This window comes from Nipponia nippon, unplaced genomic scaffold (genome assembly GCF_047370975.1).
Source record: "Nipponia nippon isolate SJK-2023a ecotype South Korea unplaced genomic scaffold, ASM4737097v1 scaffold_11, whole genome shotgun sequence".
NCBI lineage: Eukaryota > Metazoa > Chordata > Aves > Pelecaniformes > Threskiornithidae > Nipponia > Nipponia nippon.
In genome coordinates, this window is record NW_028262302.1 from 5,740,270 (window position 1) to 5,759,320 (window position 19,051).

The 19,051-nt window shown below is 53.9% G+C and overlaps 1 protein-coding gene across 7 annotated transcripts in view; it reads right to left on the reverse strand.

Annotated features, from left to right (window-relative positions):
* LTBP2 (latent transforming growth factor beta binding protein 2) overlaps positions 1 to 19,051 on the reverse strand; it is a 96,522-nt gene that overhangs the window by 31,646 nt on the left and 45,825 nt on the right. For all 7 annotated transcript variants that reach the window (XM_087747304.1, XM_087747302.1, XM_087747307.1 and 4 more), the window contains 5 exons: positions 7,575 to 7,756; positions 6,100 to 6,270; positions 4,279 to 4,479; positions 3,634 to 3,905; positions 1,939 to 2,041 (listed from right to left, as the gene is read on the reverse strand). In XM_087747304.1, coding sequence (XP_087603430.1) covers positions 1,939 to 2,041; positions 3,634 to 3,905; positions 4,279 to 4,479; positions 6,100 to 6,270; positions 7,575 to 7,756 — 929 coding nt within the window. The remainder of the gene's footprint in view (positions 1 to 1,938; positions 2,042 to 3,633; positions 3,906 to 4,278; positions 4,480 to 6,099; positions 6,271 to 7,574; positions 7,757 to 19,051) is intronic.

Below are 19,051 nucleotides of genomic sequence, written 5' to 3' on the forward strand. Positions count from 1 at the left end.
TCTCCAAGGGGGAACTTTATCACCCAAAGCCAGGGGGACTGAGAATGGGATTTGCTTGTGGCACAGGAAGACGGAAGACCCACAGGGATACATTTTTTCATATCCCCATGGAATTAATCTGAAAAAAAGCCAGACAAGCATCTGTCCACTCAATGAAGACCAGCAGCAACAACCTCCCTTGAGTTTCAGCTGCTGCTGGGACACAAGGCATGTGCTGAGCTGTGGAAGCAGGACCCGCTGGCAGCTAGGAGGCATTTCTTAAGTGCATTTGCTCTACTGGCTGGCTGACTGTAGGAAGCACATGGGGGTATTTCATGCCTGTTTTCATGTCTTGGAAGCCTGTGATCAGATACACGTTTTGAAGCCTGAAGATCTAAGTCCAGCAGAGCAATCACTGCGACAGCTCTGGCTGCTGAGTGATACCTAGCATCCTGGCACGGAGAAAGAGAAAGGAGGTGCAGAGATTTTGCAGCCATCTGCAGCCTAACCGAAGTGTTAAGTGGCCCCCCTGCTTCCTAATGGGGAGATCACAGAGAGACAGGGCAAGAAACAGGGAGACTGCTGTGAGATGGGGAGGAGAAAGCTGTGACGGAGGATGCAAAAGTTGGAGACAAAGAGGAGGGGGCTGAGGCCCATGTGGGGCATTTCCTTGTTTGTGCTGAACCTGGAGACCCTGTGGTCACCCACATACTGCACGTAGCCAAGGCTCCCTTGGGGCTGGCACATGGACGAGGGCAGGCAAGGAGCAGCGTGGCCCAGGGCCACAGGAGAGCCGTGCAGAGCAGGAAGATGACAGCAATCAGAGCTCCCCAGATCTGCGCTGGGTTCCAGGATGCTGACAACCTCGTCTGTGATTGCGAGGAATTTGGCTCCAGACGGCCCTACCCCTGGCTGTGGCGGAACTGAATTGAGGGAGGACAACGAGATGCAAACAGCTCTTGGGAGCGTTCGTGCGAGCGAGCGGGACAGCCTCTGGGCAGAGCTAGAAGGCACCAACACCACACTTGCTTGCACAAAAGCTGTCACCTTGAACACCTCCTCTCTCCTCATGAGTCAAAGTCTCCTGGACCGTGGGGTCTGTTTATTTTAGTTCTCCAATCCAGTGAAGGCATGTGAACAAGCAGCCAGGCAGTGATGAAAGGGGGCAGGCAGGCAGGCAGGGGAGAGGTGAGCAGCTCCCTGCCCATGTTGCTTTGGACAAGTGCACCTTGTCTTGCAGTGGACCTGCTCAGCACCAGCTGCCTGGGGGGCTGCCTTCCTCCAGCCAGGAGTCCCTCAGCACAGCCTCTCCACTGCAATGCAGGAGGGGGGCTGTGGCGCAAGGGGCCATGCCTGTCATGGAGCACCCTGAATGAAGCGGCCGAGGAATCCCCGTCTCCCACTGGATCAGCCCGTCCGGCTCCTGAGCGCAGCAGAAACAGGGCTGGACGCCCATGCCCCTGGAACGGACCCCGGGTGCGCTCCTGCCAATTGTTTGATGTAGTGTTATTTCCAGAGCCCCTGCCAAGCCCGTGTCGGGCCCAGAGCAAGCCCGTAACTCTATAGGGCCGAGTCTGCAGTCTCCTCCACCGATCTAAGACTGCACCTCCTAAAACCACGGCCGCTCTTTTCCTGTTTCTCCCTCCGAGCGGGGCTGGCATGGCAGCAACCACCGCCTGCACCAGGGTTTCACGGGGCAGTCTGGGGAGAAAGCACTGAGCCTGGGGCCAGCACCCAAACCAGAGCACTCCTTGGGGCAGCAGTGGAGCAGGCATGGCCCCACATGTCACCCTGGACACAGTGCCTGTCCCCAAGGGCCTTGGGCAAAGGAGAGCCACACGGCCGGGGACCTGTGGCTCTGCTCCATGCCTCCTCGGCCATGCAAGGCAGCCCGACCATTTTTGCTTGCCGAGGGTGCGGGCCATACCTTGCACCGTCCCCAGCAGCAGCAGCACTCACCTGGCCGAGGGGGACAGGCCAGGCACCGGTCCACACCCCAGAAGAGCCCCACGCTGCCGCAGCAGTCTTCCAGCTTGGTCAGCCCAGGCAGGGGGTTGGTGCACTGCAGAGAGAGGACCAGAGGATCAGGCTTCTGTGGGACAGGGAGAGGACATGTGCCCGTCCGCTGTGGCCGGCTGGCGGGCAGCGGCAGAGCCAGCACAGGGGATGACGGTTTGCGGTCAGAGGCTGGCACAGCCCTCCTGGCACAGCTCCTCACCAGGGCACTGTGGGACCAGGGATGTGGTTTAAGACAGTAAACAGTTGTGCAGACAGAAAAACACGAGGCTCCCTCGACTGCACCCCTCAGAGGGGAAGGGGACATCAAACAGAGGAGGAGATGAACCAGAGATGATATCACTGGGCAAAGCCCTCGGATCAGCCCCATGCCTCGCTGATTAGCCAGCGACATGGGTGCACTACTCCAGCCCGGCAGGGAGCTTGCGGTCAGGCACTTTGCTCTGCTTAATGAGTCTCTCTTTCCCACCCCACTTGCCCCCCCGGCAAGGCCCTCTGGATTACAGGCTTCCCCATTAGAGCGGAGCCGCCGGCCCACAGGCCGGAGCTGGCCCTTGTCCAGGCGTGCGTGGCCGCCTGCCCAGCACTCGCATACCGATCGGCTCGGCTGCGGCTGAGCGGGGAGAGGCAAGTGCTCCCCGCCGGGCTCCTCACCCTCTCCCGGGCATGGCATCACCCCAGCTGGGTGAGGTGTGCGCACAGCAAGGGTACCCCCTACTGCCCCCCTCGCCCCCCCCAGAGCGTCTCCTGCAGCCTCTCTGGGCATCCACAAGCATCTCTGTGCATCATTATTTGCTCCCAGGCACAGAGAGCCGCTGTCTCCCCACGGAGGAGCGGGGCTTTTCCAGCCCCAGGGTTTGATTTCATTTATTTTTGCACTAGGGAATGGCTGAGAATGCATCCTGCTCTGATGGGAGCGACTGAAGGACAGATGGGAACTGGGAGCAGCCCCCCAGAAAGGGCTGGGGAGCAGTGGGGAGGGGGCTGATTCCCAGGCTGCCCAGCCAGGGAGTCTCACTGAGCGTGAGCTGCTCCGGGGCAGCTCACAGGTGCTCCTGTGGGTGCCAAAAACCTCCGATGCTTTTCCAGTGACGCAAGAGAAACATATGGGGAAAGACAAAATAAGAAATTACGATGACTGCGGGACAGGGGTGAGAAAGCCCTTCACGTGCATTTGCTTCCCAACCCTGACTGAGCTGCCCGGGCAGGCATCGTTCCATGGAAATCAGACTTTCATTTATCGTCTGAGAGGGAAAGGAATTTTCCTATGTTTTATACGTTTCCTACAATAATCAGAGAGCGTGGGTCTAAATGTTGCTATAAATAGGGCACCCTTTTTAAACGAGACTGTGTGTGAAAGCCATCAAGTCTGGGCTGTGCTGCCCCAGGGCACAGCCTGGTCAGGGCAAGGCAGCAAGGTCTCCCTGTTGGGCCAAAACAAGGGATTTGATTTTCTTCCCAAGTACTAACACATTGCTGCCTGTGCCTGTGGCACCTGGGTGATGCCCATGCTGACGCTGAAGAGCTTCACGCAATGAAAGGCCACCCTCCCTGACCCATAAGCCAACGCACCCGTACCCCAGAACAAGAAACGTGTATCCACACACATGATCGAACACTTGATGGCTGACCTCTTACCTGCCCATGGAGAGCCTCCCGAAAGCACCTCCCCAGCAGCCCTGGGGCTCTCTGCTGCTGCTGCTGGCCACTCTCTGTAGCAATGCTGTTGCCGTTCCCATGGGTGTAGGTGTACCAGGGCACGGCAGCCAGCTGAGGCACCAGGACCGCCTCCACGCTGTTCTCCTCCGACACCTCTGTGTCACCCCGCACCCTGGCCACCTGGTGAATCTGCACGGTGGCTTCTGGAGGGTGGTTGATGTGGACGTTCACCAGGGAAGGGTTTAGGGAAGCTGGAAGATGAGTTTATACCACAGTTGTGACAATCTGGCAACAATTTGGCACCCGAAGAGCATCTTGTCATCAACAAAGTCACAAGGGAGGAGAGGTAGATTGACCCCACCAGGAAATCTAGAGGAAGACTGCATCTAAGAGAAACTACTTCTCTGGCCCCAAAACAGGACAAACCTACCAAAAACTTTCCCCATCAACCTGAGCCCTTCAGAAACTAAGGGAACCACCTTTCTAACAAGCTGGCCTGAAAAGCCAAGCATAAGGAGGTAGTGGCCTCCTCGGGCCTGTTAACGAAGATCTGAGGAGCACTCAAGTAGGAGGACTCAGAAGTACAAGGGAAATGCAGGGTCTGGAGCCCCCGACCACGCTCACCCAGCTGGTTCGACAAGGGCAGGGTGTAGGTGGAGTGCTTCATGGAGCCAATGGCCAGGGTCTTTGGGGCTCTCCCTCCTTGCTTCTTTTCCAGAGAGGGAGCTGGCAGGTGGCAAAACTTCCCCGTGGAGTTGGAGGGGCACCAGCACTCATCCCGGCCCACGCAGCGCCCTCCATTCAGGCAGGGGATCTGGCAAAAGTCTGCAAGGCAAAGAGAGGTCTGCTTAGCAGGGAAACTGAGCCACTGCCTCTCGCCAAGGGGTGGCTGGGGGAGGCCAGGCAGCTGGATCTGGGCCAGCACTAGCCCTGTGGTGCCCAAGGAGCAGACCCAGCACGGGGCTGGGTTCAGGACTTGCAGCCTGAAGGCAGCCCAGGGTCCCTGCTGTGCACCACCATCCAGCAGGCAGCAGGTGGAGAAGCCAGGGTCCTCCCTGAGCTCTGCTCAGGGTTGGAGTCATGGGTGGAAGATGATGAGCCCTCCCTTGGGCTCTGAGGCCATGGCCAGCCTGGGGCACCCGTGCCCTGTGGGGCAACCCCCCCAGGGCCAAGGTGGTGTTGCTGGCACAGCAGGATCCCTCAGAGTGGGGCAGGAGCTACAGCAGCCACATACGGCACAGTCAGCACAATTCCTTCTCTTCTGCATCGCCCCCTCCCCACTTGGCAGGGTTTTTACTCCCAGCCCAGAAGGGAGCTCAGTGGGGACGGGAGAGGCAGAAGGACGGGCAGAGAGCCACGTCCTCAGAGCCTGTCTCCCAGCCAGCCCTGGCCCTGCCAGCTGCTCAAGTGGGAGAAGCTTGGAGTGGGACAAAAGAATCAGGAGCAATTTGTCTGCACAGACTCGGAAAAAGCATCCACAGATGAAACCTAAGTCATGTCTTTTCTGGCCTCATCAGATGCTTGGAGCAATCCAGAGCGTCTCTCAGTGTGAGCAACGCTCAGGCAAGGCACGGGATTTCCTGACAGATCATCCTGACTCATTTCAGCATGAGATGAGACGGTGCTGCTGCACATCGCAGGATGGCTTCTTAGGTTCATCCCAGGGGATGAGCTCCCACCCTGCTTCGAGTTCATTTGCTCAACCCCAGCAACCAGTTTTGGAGGGAGGAGACACAACTTTGGACTGGGATCTAGGCAGAAATTCCCATGAACCCTGTATCAGTTAGTGTCCACAACAGCCAGACTTTGCACTCTCTCAGTGTTACAGGAACTTGAGAGTTACAGAGGCTTTCAGAGGACGAGTCCCACCAGGCCCTGTGGGTTGCTCCCACCAACTGGCTCCAGGAGGATGTGCCCAACCCACAGTTGGGTACCCCAGTGACCTGATGAGCAATCCCAGCAGCTCTGAAAGGCAAGCAGAGGTTTCAGCAGCCCTGTTTATATGAACAGCTTGCAACCTGCAGCCAGCTCTCCTGGCTGCCACGTGAGTGAAAGGAGAGAACAGGAGGAAATTAGGTGATGAAAGCCAGTCCCAAGACTGGATGCCAACGAAAGCAGTGAGCTGGCTCTGAGAAGGAGGGGGTGGTGAGGCTTGGCTGCAGGCCTGACTCAAACACACGCGTCCCCCCTACCTGGGGTGGGATGGAAACAGAAGTTGCTTGCCCAGGAAAGAGAGCAATGAGGCATGGTCTGTCTTCCTCCCCCAGAGACAGAGATAGAGTAAGCCCCAAAGACCCCAGGAGACATCTTCCAAGGCACTGGGAGAGGCCATCTCCTCCCATCCCTATAGCAGCCCAAGCCCTCAGTCTGTAGAAGCCAGAAAGGCAGAAGGAGCAGAGTTGGGGAGCAGGCAAGAAGATGGGCTGGGGGCCTCAGGGTGCTCACAGATGCGGAAGCCGGACTTGGGATCGTGGTCATGTCCCCCTTGGCTATAGAGAGTGGTGGTGTCTCCTTTCTCACAGCTGTTGTAGCAGCGCCCGCTCCGGCATGTCTGTTTGCAGATGGTGGGTGTGAAGACGATTTTTATCTTCCTAATCTTCTCTGTCAGGTTTGCCCCTATGAAAGAAAAGGACAGCGCTAAGTGGAAACAGCATCTCCAGGCCAGGGGGCTGATGATCTGCAGTTCAAGCTCCAAAGCATTCCCAGAGCAAGGAGGGGTCTGTGCCTCTCCTTGGGGCAGTGCCTCTCTTTACCCCTCACTCACTCCAGCCTGTCCTCTGCTCCAGCATCAGTAAGGATTTGTCAACACATGAAAAATGGCCAGCAGCATGTTCTGCCTGCCCAGCTGTAGTGGCATAACTCTCTGTGAAGGGACACACATGCACTAACTCCAGTATAAAGAGTGGTTTTCTGCTTTAGACAATATTCCTTCTCAAGCCATGTCAGTAGCCAGGAGACTGGCTGCCCTTAAACCACTGGAGGGCTTCCCACACGAACAGCCACACTGGTATCCATCAAAAAGAGCATCAGGGCTTGAGAAAACCAATATCTCCCTGCAAGTGTCCTCCAACATCCTGCGGTCCCCTCCTGGTCCCTCACCATCCTCACATTAGATACGGGGGGAAATGGCACTCAGAGCTTTTGGGGGCTTGGGGAGAATGGACAACAGGCAGCACTATTGTGTAACCATGAACCAGCTGGCTTGACACCATAGCCCCTCATCCCTGCCCAGCAAGACAGCTGTTTCTGCGGGTGCCCCCCTTGGTGCGCTCATCCCCGACTCCCCCCATTTCAATCCCCACTTTCAGATTACAGCTTCAGTCAGGCTCACAGCCCTACTCATAAGGGCTGAGATGCCACATGGTGCCTCCCTGGGGAAGCACGGCTTCAGGGGGAGCCAAGCTGCAGAAGACAACTTGCATCTGTCCCAGCTGGGGAGCTGCTGAGGCTCTGCCTTAGCAACTGCATGTCCCGGCAGCCTGGCCTGATCCCTGCTCATGTCAGAAGGCACCAAGGGGGCAGCCAAAGGGAAGAACTAGACGCTGGTTGCACAATCTGACCTCAAGGGCTGCTGAAACTGAGGAGGAAGTTGGGAGACACCGTTCCTACAGACTGAGGCAATCCCCCTTCAGGGCAGCAGTGCTGGGGTGATGTTCAACACCTCTGGGAGGCATCTCTCACATCTCACTGGCTCCTCTCCCCTGCCATCAGCATTTTGCTCCCCTGATCTGTCCTCCTTCGGTAGGGTCTCTTTCTTCACCAAGCCCAGCAATGCCTGTGCTGACCTTCTCTTTCCATCCCACCCAGCAGTACAGCCCTGGGAGTCCAGGGCTTCTTGAGGATCCCCAGTCACACCATTGCCCTTTACCAGGACACCCCAACAAGAAGCCCCAAAAGAGTGACAGCCCTGGAGGCCTTACCCCTTGCAGACAAGGTATGCTCCTGGGAAACCGCGTGTGGCCCAGAGCTGCTCTGCTCATGTCCATTCCCATTGGGGAGTGCATTAGAGGTGAGTTGGCCATTGCTGGCTGGGTAGCGCCGGACAGTCCGTGATGGCCCTGTGTGCTGGGGGGAGACAGGAGAGCCAATTCTGCTCCGAGTCCTGTGGAAGAGAAAAAATGAACCGATGATACTCCTCACAGGTAACTGCATCAACCCACAGTGCCTGTCCACCAGGATGCCCTGTGGCAACCTTCACCGCCGAGCTGCCTGAGCCCCCACCTGGACACAGAGCTCTGCCTACCTGAGCAGGGTCCCACTCCTCACTTGCTTTCAGTCATCACGATGGCACCATTTTAGTCTAGGGACTGCGCCCCATGCCCTGAGCCTGGCAGGGCATCGTGCTCACCAAGATACTCTCCCTGTACCGTCATGTCAGGCTGCCCCACCACAGGGACACCCCGGCTGCCTTGCAGCACTTCTGTCTGCCCATCACGCTCGAGGGCTGCTCCTTGCCCCATCCTTCCCCCAGCAAACACAAGCAGCTCCAAATCAGTTCAGTTTTATGGTGGGAGCTTTCTCAGGACCTGCCTTCCCAGCCCCAAATGAGCAGTGAAAAACCAAAGAGGCAGTCAGAAGAGAAGCCAGGCCAAGCAAATAAACAAAACTTGGCCCACGAGAGTCACAAACAAGAGACAATGACCAAGAATTCACTCCTGTAAGTGCAGTTACAACTTTCTGCAGTAATTGCATTTATGGCTTTTGGTGTTTTCTGGGGACTAAACATGGAGCAGCCATCCAGCTCACAAGGTCACACTTCTCACACTCTGTGATAAAGCCATGCAGACCACTAGGCAGAGCTCTTTGCATTAAACTGACAGAACAGCACATCTTGCTCTACTGCACTGGCTCCCGTTCCTTTTTACTGACTGGCAGCACCAAGCCTCCAAGAGGGTGCCCTGTGCTTACCAGCAAATGTCTCCCTCCCTCTCGCCTGCACCACCTGCAAGGAAAAAGGCTTTAGTACACCAGGGGCCAAAATAGGTTGGCTGTCCATATGTCCCTTGAATTTCTTTGAAAGTCCATGCCTTGGATTCCTCTGCAACTGAACTTAAGCACCAACAGATCTTCTGCATACCCTGTCCAATACCTCCACCTCTGACCAAAAGGCTGGGGCAAACAAGCTGTCCCACCAAAGTGCCCAGAGAGGTCCATCCCACTTTATGGTTGTCACCATTTTCCCTGTCACAGTCGGCACAGGGGAGGTGTTTCTAAACCCAACAGAACTGGATGACCCAAAAAGAGTTGGCTGACAGCAGCTCTGGCTCACTGACATTCCTGGCTTGGATAGCTTGGAATAACGCTAAGATTTGGGGAGATGGAAAGGGAGCTAATGCTGTGCTGGTATCCAAACAGGTCAAGCGTGATACACAAGGTAACTGTCAGCCAGCGAGCCCAAAATCAGCCCTGAACAACAGAATGGAAAAGACGACAAACAGGTCAATTAATTGGGAACTAAAGGAAAGGAATACAGAAGTGAGGTCAAGTCAACGGGGTGTATGGAGAACCGCTCTTGTCTAAGGAGTCCGTTTTCATCATTCACTAGAATTACATACATGCACACCGACAGGCTATTCCAATAAAAAAATAAACAGGGCAGTACGATGTCAATCAGGCACATGTGAAATGAATAACAAACTGGCTGCGTGACAGAACACAAGAAGCAGTTGTCGCTGGGGAGGGAATTAGATGGGTTCCAGGGTGACCAGTACGAGGCCTGGCACGATTCAAGGATTTCATCTGGAAATAAATATTTTTATTTCGAAATAAACATACGATCGACATTGATAATGTGTGCTGCTGACACAAAAATTTGCAATGATGTGGTGTATTGTGATGAGAACAGAGCAATCACACAGAGCAGTTTGGATCACTGTGGAGGGCAAATCCATCCAAGCAATACGGGATTTTAATAGAGTCAAATGCAGAATCACGCTTCTAGGAAGAAGGAATGCAGGCAGCAGCTGCAGATAGAAGGAGATGATCCTGGAAACCAACAATTCTGAAAAGATTTCAGGGGTAATGACAAGCAATTAAATATGAACTGTCAGTTCAATGCCCTGACATCAGGGCAGTGAAACAGTGCAGGAACAGGGAGGTATTTTTTCCTCCCTACACATCCTCATCACAGCAGGGAGTATGTACACTAAAATATCACATCTAGTTCTGATGTGAAATATGTCACATCATCTAAGGCATGTTGAAAAACTGGAGAGGATACAAGAAGAAACATGACAAAAGTAATTTGAGGGCTGGTAAAAATGCCTTTCTGTAAGAAACCTAAAGTATTCAATATCTCTTCAATTTAGCAAAAAGAAGATGAAGAGGTGCTCTGATTACAGGGCACAGGTTTCTCCACAAGAACAAAACACCAGGTGTAAAGAGCCTCGTAATCTAACCAAGAAAGGCAAACCACGAAACAACATCTGCAAACCAAAGCCAAATGATTCCCTACTAGAAATCACACCCACACACAGCAGTATAGCTGTTTTCCTTCTGCAAAAAACACCCCAGTAGCAGATTACCCAACTCTCGATACCGTTGCTTCAGGAGAGGAAAGTGTCCTGCTGGGAAATGAGATATCACTGGAACAGTGCAAATATAACTAAATAAAGATGCATAATCTGTGCTGTCCTGGAGGCAATTTTAGATTATCTATTGATCTATTGGTAGTTTCTGGCCTTGAGCTATAGGAATCCAAGAATGAACGGTTTTATGCCAGAGACAGAAATCCCCAGTCTGGATATTGATTACCTAATTGTTTCTAACACAGGAAAACCTTGAAAATGAGTGGCTGAGCTGCTGGGAGGAGGCATGAACAGGAGTCCGGAGAAGCAGCAGCGCAGGTAACCCATGCATACGCTGTTTGGAGTAGAGTCTGGCTACAGGTCATTCAGGGATGGAGACAGAGCAAGTGGAATTGGTCAAAGAGCACAGACGGATAATGAAATTATTACCTGTTGATAAAAATATTTGTTGTCTTGTTAAAATCAAGATCTAAACTGAGATGAGGACAGCAAACAGTGCTTGTTTTTCAATAATAAGCAAGGCCAACCACAATAACTGCAGAGAAGCAAACTTTGTTTCAGTCCTACCTCAGTCCCTATCAGCCTCTTTCAGAAGCTCTCCTGAGATTCTGCAGAGTACCACCTACCTCTGATGGCCATGGGGACCAGGCATGACCTGCCCACACATTTCTGAGCTACTAATCCAGCCCTGCTGCCAGCAAAGGAACTTCTGATGCCTGTTACCTACTGCTTCATTACCTGGTGTGCTCCTGCTGGTTTTGTTAGTGACAAAGAAAAAGCTGTATGGAGCTCTAGGGAGGCCAGGTGAGAGCTATCAAGCCCTGGAAGTTCAGGCACATTTGTTCTCTGATCTCTGGTGAGAGACCCCAAGCATAGTCCTACGGGTGAACGTGGCTGGGGTTCCAAGGTCTTTTACTGCATAGATGGAAGCACCCCAAGGAAAAGAGGTGAGAGTTCCCCAGCCCAGCAACACTTACTGTCCTAATGCTGGTCACTGGAGTGCAACTTGAGCCCTGAGTTTTGAAGAGTTGCTGGGTGAAGGTGGCTGGTGGCACAAGACAGGGAAATATCAGCTCTTGTGCTTGAAAATACATCATACCTATCCTTGAGGAAGGGGGCATGCTACGTGCAAGTAGCAGGGCTTGGCTTGGTGCTACCCATTGCCTGCCTGCAGGAATTCCACCCCTTGGCTTTACGGACAACTCCTGCCATTCCCAGGATCATCAGATTTTGTAAAGAGAAAAAAAAAAAAAAAAAAAGAACATATGAAGGGCTTTAAATAAAATAATCATTAGCATTTCAGTTACAAAGAAAAGTGGATTACATGTGCTTACTGCGAGGGGCACTGCCAACTTCACAAAGGAAAAACGGAGGAGGAACATTACACCATGGCTTGCAACACTTGAGGAAAAGCCATCCTACTGGGATCCTGTTGGCAAAGCATTCCAGCGTGTGTCACAGTGGGGGAGGCAGATTTGCTTTGAATTAATTTGTTTATTTGGTTCTATTCTAGGCAGATGAGCTCTGGGACTTGTAGACTGAGTTGAGTAACACCATCCTACCCCGGGCCACAGAAATCAATGGCAAAGGGCGTCTTTCCATCTCAGTTTGTCAGTCCCAATCCAGCCCCAAGTCACGCCAAGCGGCTGGCTCATGGTCAGGGAATACAAAACAGAGCTTCTCCCCTCCAAACCTTCAGAGACAGTTCACACTGGGCAGATGGGCACTGGCTTGCTTGAAGGGCCTCAGGGAACAGACCTGAGCTCACCACATCAGTACAGACCTGGCCAGAAGGCATTAGCAAGCTCTAACCATCTGGTGGATCTTAATATATATGGCTGGAGTTTGTCCACTTCCCAGGGATCTGCATTGCTGTAAGTTCTCTCCCTGGTGCGGCTGTCCTAAGGGCAAGGGCAAGGATGGAAAACAGATGGGGCAGCTCCAGATCAGGAGAGTGGGCAGCTTGTGCTACCACTTTCCATGCCTCCACCTGCTCAGGGAAGAGGCATTGAAGAGGCAGAGGAGGTTGAGACCTCAAGGACTACGTTCTGGGACATTTAAAGTCGCAGGGCTTCACATTCATTCAGTTGTACAGCCTCCCTCCGTTGCAGTATTACTCACTTCCACTCTTTCAGCCAGGCACATGGCCAGCACAGATCTCTGCAAAGAGGCAGTGGTCTCTTCCCTTACAGGCGACCGCCTGCCAAGCAGCTGGTTTCCCTGCTCTTCATCCGTCAGAGCTGCTGACAGCTTTCTCCATGTCAGGCACAGCCTGTGGGGCAGAAACAGCAGGCAGACTCCTAGGACAGCTCTCCTTCTGGGATGTCCTGGGGCACCCACCTCTGAGGTGTCCGGCTAACAGCAGCCACCAGGTTTCCAGGGGAAACACAGGTCAAGGAGGGAAGGTAGAGGGAGCAGCGTTCTCCTTCCAGAGGCATGGATGTTTGTGCTACTGCTGATCTCTTCCGGGCTGACGGCTGAGGGACCTCGGTCACCAAGCACATGGAAAGTTTCACTCCTATAGGTATTAGGTGCTAATCAAAAGTAAAAGAGATTAGGGATGGAAGGGAGCTGGCAGACAGAGTGACCTGCATCTATGACAGTTCAAAACTGCCCAACAAGTACTTGTAGATGCCCTCTTCTGAGCTGCAGGTCAAGGGCCTGGACTCCCCATAAGCCCCTGAGGACACATGCCAGAAGTCAGGAGAAGCGAGGGAGACCTCGTCCCTTACCTTCTAGTGCTACACATCCCTGCAGGATCCAAATGACACCTGTATGACATTCAGCAAGGGAACTGCACACCCACCGCTGCACCTTTGTCTGTGTATAAATGCTTTATTTTAAACAGGTTTTGTTACCGGTTATACTCTGCTCTATATTTACTTTAGAGATAGCAGGCTAGCGAAGGTACGAAAATGTTGTATTCCCCAGATACGATGGCTCTCCTGCCCAGTCCCAGATGAACCGGCAAGGTGCCTGTTCCCTGCCCAGAGGAGGTGAGTGGTATCTCTCACCCCACTGAGGACAGCGAGCAGAAGATTGAGCTGGCAGGCTCCCAGCAACCACACAGACGAGCATGAGGACTGCTGTTTTCTGAATCAACCACAGGTGTTTTTTTAAAGGCCTGCAATTTCCAGACTAGGTACACAGGATCACAATAACCAAATCTAAATCACTGAGATCATGGGGTTCAGAAAACAACACTGTTTTTCTAACCCACTGTATATAGAAAGCATTTTTCAAATCTCTGATCACATTTGATGATCATGGTTCTCTGGGTAAGCAAAAGCCACAGGGAATCCAGGTGAGTATATAGCTGTGGCTTCTCATAGTGACCTAAGACCAAGCATCCTCCTTGGGCTGGAGGCAAAGGTGGCAAACTCTTCAAAGCACTTCCCTCTCCCCAGCAGCAACACCTCAGTCTTTCCTGGATTTAGCTTCTATCGGCCACTCTTCATCCAACTGTTGACTTTGGCCAGATGGCTAGCGAGCTGGGAAATGGTGTTTTTTGTGTTTGCGTAAAGGAAATGCAGAGCCAAGTGCCACAGGAGTATTACTGTTTTTTCATCCAGCCTGCCTCACCCTCTCCCCAGCCAAAGCCTGACTGACCATAGCAGGGTGGATGGCCCGAGGCACTGTGGAGAGAGTGAATCCTGGAGAGTGTGGTCAGCAGGGAGGGGTGCTAACCCCAGACAAGGCAAGGGCTGGCCAGATGAGGATTGGAAAGTCACTCTTACAGCTGGAAACAAATCTGCATCCTGCTGAGCATCAGGGAGAGATGATAGAGACTGTAGAGACCTAAGGAGCAATTCCCAGGAGGGCAACAACAGAGTGGGACAGCACTGGCCAAAACAAAATTGAAGATAAGAGACCCTCAGAGAAGCAACCATCTTCCCAGAGTCCAGGAACCCCCATCCCAGGGTCCTAGCTCAACAAGCTCCATCTTGCCAACTACAACCAGCCTGCTGCCTGGGACGCGACTGCTGCCTCCAGCCACCCAGAGAGGCCCACGGGGCTGGGACCCGGGTCCCACAGTGGGGAGCCGCTGCAGCACTGGTAAGCCCACCCCAGCTCCTCCAGCCCGCAGCCTGCGCGCACGGCTCCAAGGCGAGAAGGCTTACCCAGGATGGAGCCCGAGTCACGCTCAGCCCCTGATAACCTGCCAGGATAACAGGCGGGTTCTCCCCTGGTTTTTAAATGCCGAACAATATACTCGGTGTCTGTCTTGTCCGTCCGCCTGTCCCTTTGGCTAGGTGCCCTCCCTGCTTGGGGCCAACAGGGACCAAAATCAGTGATTCACTTCCCCCTTTGTAATGCTCAGCAGTTGCTGATTTTCCACTAAAGCATCGCAGAAGAATGGGCAGCCTCAACACCAGCGTCTGTGTCTACAGGGGGAGAGAGAAGCAGCCAGCCTTGGAAAGCAGCAAATTGACCGCAGACCAGAAACTTCCCCTTTCTTGGACTCCAAACAGGTTCCTCAGCAGGCAGATGGGATTCATGGCTCAGGCTCTGGGCCCTAGAGCACAGGGGAGGCATCGCTTCGAGAGCACTCAAGTTTATTATCAATTAGCTCACAAACATGCTGACAAGGAAGACAGCTCTGTTAGGACTCGGGGAGGAGGGGGGGGAAAACACACCATACAAGGCACCTGACTTCAAGCCCACCCACATTATGTCCATAAATCCTGGCTCAGTTTATTATCCCCATGAGCAGCAGAGATACCTCTGAAACCTGCCCACTTCAGGCTTCCCACTGTCCCTCCTGTGGCTGCCTTCAGCCCTGGTACCCCCGTGCAAGTGAGGGAGACACTGAAGCCCAAAGGCCCCTGATCCCCAGGGTTTGGTGGAAGGCAAGAGAAGTTCTCCTGGCCAGGAGAAGCAGCCACCAGCCTCCCCCAGGCAGAAGACCTTCCCAGCTGAGCCAAGCAGGACCTGTGTACCATGAAGGCCACAGGAACGACCATCTGGGTGCCCTCGTGCCTGATTCACAGTCACCTGCAGCCAGATCTCATGCCAGACGGCACATCAGACACAGGCACCTGGACCGTCACAGGGACATCAAGGCAAGTGGCAACCCTAGTGCCTACCTCAGCTACCAGGGTTTCCCCTTGCATGTTCACCTGCCACCTCAGTGGCCAAGAACTGTGGCAGAGGTGCCACTGACAACACCCTTTGCCTTGGGCTCAAAGAGCACTGCCAAAGCGGGGCTGCACAGGCAGGAACGAGGGTCAGGCGCCCTGGCCCACACACGCATCCAGTGCTGCTGGCACATGCCCAGGAGTCCCGTCAGTCCAGGACCCAGATGCCACCGCCATCCCTCACCATGGCTAGCAAGGGGCTTCACAGAGCCCACATGGCTCTCATTTTGGGCTCTCTCCTGTGCCATCTTGCATTGGTAACTCCAGATCCCTGCTCTGCTTGACATATGCGCCAGCAGCTGGCCGAGATTTCTCTGGATCCCTCACTACAAACCACAGCAACGCGTGTGCAAGTCCATGGGACAGCAAAGGCACCAGGTGTCTGCCCCACGCCACCAAGCTCAGTCCCTCCACCACCACCACCCTGGCATCTTCCTTCCTCTGGCCCCCAAAGCAGTGTCGGTGCTGTAGGGCCACCCGAGCTGGCTCCCAGCCCGCTGTGTAGTGCATGAGGCCAAAGAGGGCAAAGGAGATGGGCTGTGAATGCTATTTTTATCTGCTCAGGAGTTGCCAGACACCACATAAGTGAACCTCTATAAGCACATAGACAGTGAACAGGTTCTCTTTAACCAGTCTCTGGGGGTCTAATTTGCTCCTTAGCCAAAGTGGCTGCCCACATGTCTCCGCACAGCTCTCTGATGACATTAAATGCCCTTCCCTTGCCACACGTGCCACCTGCCACTCTGCGAGTGCTCTTCTTTGCTCTCGTGTATTAGGGAGTGAGCAACTGACTCCCTGGAAGCAGTCCAGCTCTCCAAGCATGGGAACAGCACCTGCCTGGCCCAGCGAGGCTGCAGAAACATGCCCTGTGCAAGGGCACGACACCAGGCTGTCACCGGGAGTAGCAGATCATGCTCCCGGTCTCATCAGACCTTAGTGCTGACCCATAAAGTGGCCAGAACCGTGATTTCCAAATGCCAAGCATGATGAAGAGCTGTTTGCAATCTGCCTGTCTCCAGAGTTGAAGTGCAAGCCAATGCCTCCCAGAAAAATCAAAATGCAACCTGCAACCGCTCTGAGCTTCAAGTGAAGCCAGCAGAGGAACCAGGCCAGGCTACTTGATTACAAATGCCACATCTGGGCCAAACCTTGTGCACTCCATAGACTAAAACAGGGATTTAGAGGGAGAGGGAGGCCAGGCAAGCTACCACCCCTCTGGCAGAGCCGCCCTGGCTGGCCTGTGGCATGTGCAGTGAGTGGCAGGCGAGATGGGCGGCTGTGCAGCCCTCCTCTCACCAGCTCAGCCGCACACTCCTTTGGGCTGAAGCAGTGAGAAAGCTGCTCCAGCTGGCTCCCCTGCCTGCATGCAGGGGCTGGTGTTCAGCAGCACCACCAACGGGCACGGCACTGCGGCCAGACACAGTCGTGCAGCCGCTCTCACGCCTTGGTGAGAAGAGACCCATCCAGAAGTGTCCTACCAGCTGCCATCACATGAAGGTCTCCATCAGTGCCACCATCTTACTGCAGACATCACCCCACGGCCACAGTTTTTGCACCATTACAAAACTGGGCATAAGATGCTGGCACAGTTGGAGAGCTGGGTTGTCCGCCATGCAACATGACCACCCAGCAGTGGGTTCAGCCACCACCGCAGGCCTTGGCAATGCTTCCACTGTCCCTCTCCTCCTCTCTGTGCCCCTCAGTACAGTGAGCAGCAGGGTCCTGCCTGGCAGGGGAAGGACCTGTATTTAGGGCAGAGGCACACAAGAGGAGAGGACAACATATCAACCTGCCCTTGTGCCCACAAGCACACCAAGATCTCCAGCCCAAAGGGCCCTCTGTCTCCACAAGACACAACAGCTGCGAGTTGAGGACCCGGCCCCTGTCTAATGAAACATGCTGCAGAGGCGTTTGCCAGAGAAAAGTTCACTGCCAGCCACAGGGAGGTCACTTGTCTCCCCCATATAGCAGGGAGAAAAGAAGCACTCTTGAGTTTCATTTCCATCTTGTTGACTAGCCGCACTCACCCCCTCCACCAGGCTGCCAACTTCAAAGCCCTGAAAAAACACTTTAGCCTATTCATCCTCATGCCCACACACTCCCTGGGGAGTGGGGGGAGCCAGCTGCCTGCCCCCCGCTTTACATGGGACACGGAGAGGGCAGGCAAAGCCTCTCTCATCCTAGGTATGTGAGTGGGGTGAAGAGCTTGTGGATACACACACACACACAGAGGGCATGGGAGCAACAGCGTGGAGAGGAGATGTGTGTAGTCCTCTCATCTGGAGAAGAGGAGGCTTTTCATCTACAGCAGGAGGTGCTAGGAAGTCTCCCACTCATCCTGGGAACACTATGGATCCAAGACATATTTTAATCTAAAATAATGGTTGAACAACCGGCAGGGCGCCTGGCCTTTGGATCTATTAGCTCGATGTAGTTAAGTCTCCTCACATCTCTCCACCCCCTGCCACACATAGGATTCCCTCACCTGCAGCACTCCAGCCATGAGAGCTGTGTTGGGATGTGACACTTTGCTGCCCACTCTCGAAGTCTTGACCCTGCCAGGGATCAGGGTACGAGCATCCCGGTGATTTTGTTCTGTACTGTTCTGCACTGGCTCCATCCCTCCAGTTGCTCAGTAGCCAGAAGACTGGAGCCTGGCTGGGGACCAGGAGTGCTCCTGGCCACGTATGCATGATGCCTGGTGGCAAAGCCAGTGCTTCCAGGGGTATCGTGACCACAAATCTTCTCTCACACCTCTTCCACATGGCCTTCGATATCCACACCAAGGACCAGCAAGGAGGAGCAAGTCTCATGGCATCCCTGGTGGGAAGGGCCCCGGAGCAGGCAGAAAGGCTGCGCCTGCCTTGGCAGTGCCTGAGCTCCAGCTCCTCAGCAGAGCAGCTCCAAAGCGATGGAGAAGGCAGAGCTCCAGTGTTGTTATCAACCTGTCATTATATCCCTGGAAGAGTTTGGCACTTTGCTGTTGTAGAAAGCCTCATAGCTGAAAAATTAGCACGGCCACCCTGCCAAGGCTACAGGCAACCTAATACACCCTGTCTGCCCCCTCCAGATAGCCTCAGCCTCAGAGTATGCTCCCCATCCTCCAAGGCCAGCATTTGGCTCAGTTTTGCAGATGTGGGTCTGTTAACCATTCCCCTTGGCTTCCTCCCTCCCTCCTTTTGTAGTCCTCAGAATTCCTTCCAATTTGTCAAGATCTTTTCTGGCAATAAAGAATACCTTGACTCAGTGCAGGACCCCAGGGTGCGCAGGATAAAAGTCCATGTGACTTGGGTCTTTTGCCTCCAAAGTCCTAAGCGCCGCCAGTCTCTCGTACGCGGCCACACTGCATTACTCTCTGCTGCCTAATTTGCTGTTCACTCCTACTCTGCAAAATCTCAGCCTCTCCTTCTTCCAGATTTCTTCCTCCCATGGAGGATTTTTTTCCTTCAGCTGTAACAGATAATATTTTTCCAGCCTGAATCTCTTCTTAGTTCCTGCCTGTATGTTTAGTTTCTGCAGGTCCCTGAAGAGAGCCTCCACACAAGCAAGACAAAAATGGGTTGGTGTGGAGAGCTGGGTACCAATCCCATCCAGCACCAGGCACTCAGGGCAGCACTTCTCAAGGTGCTTCTGAAGAAAGGAGAGAACGAGCATATTTTGTATGGATACCTCTACATCTCCGTTTCAACCGCTCCTTGTACCAAATCAGCTTCAATTCATCCCTTGTGTCCT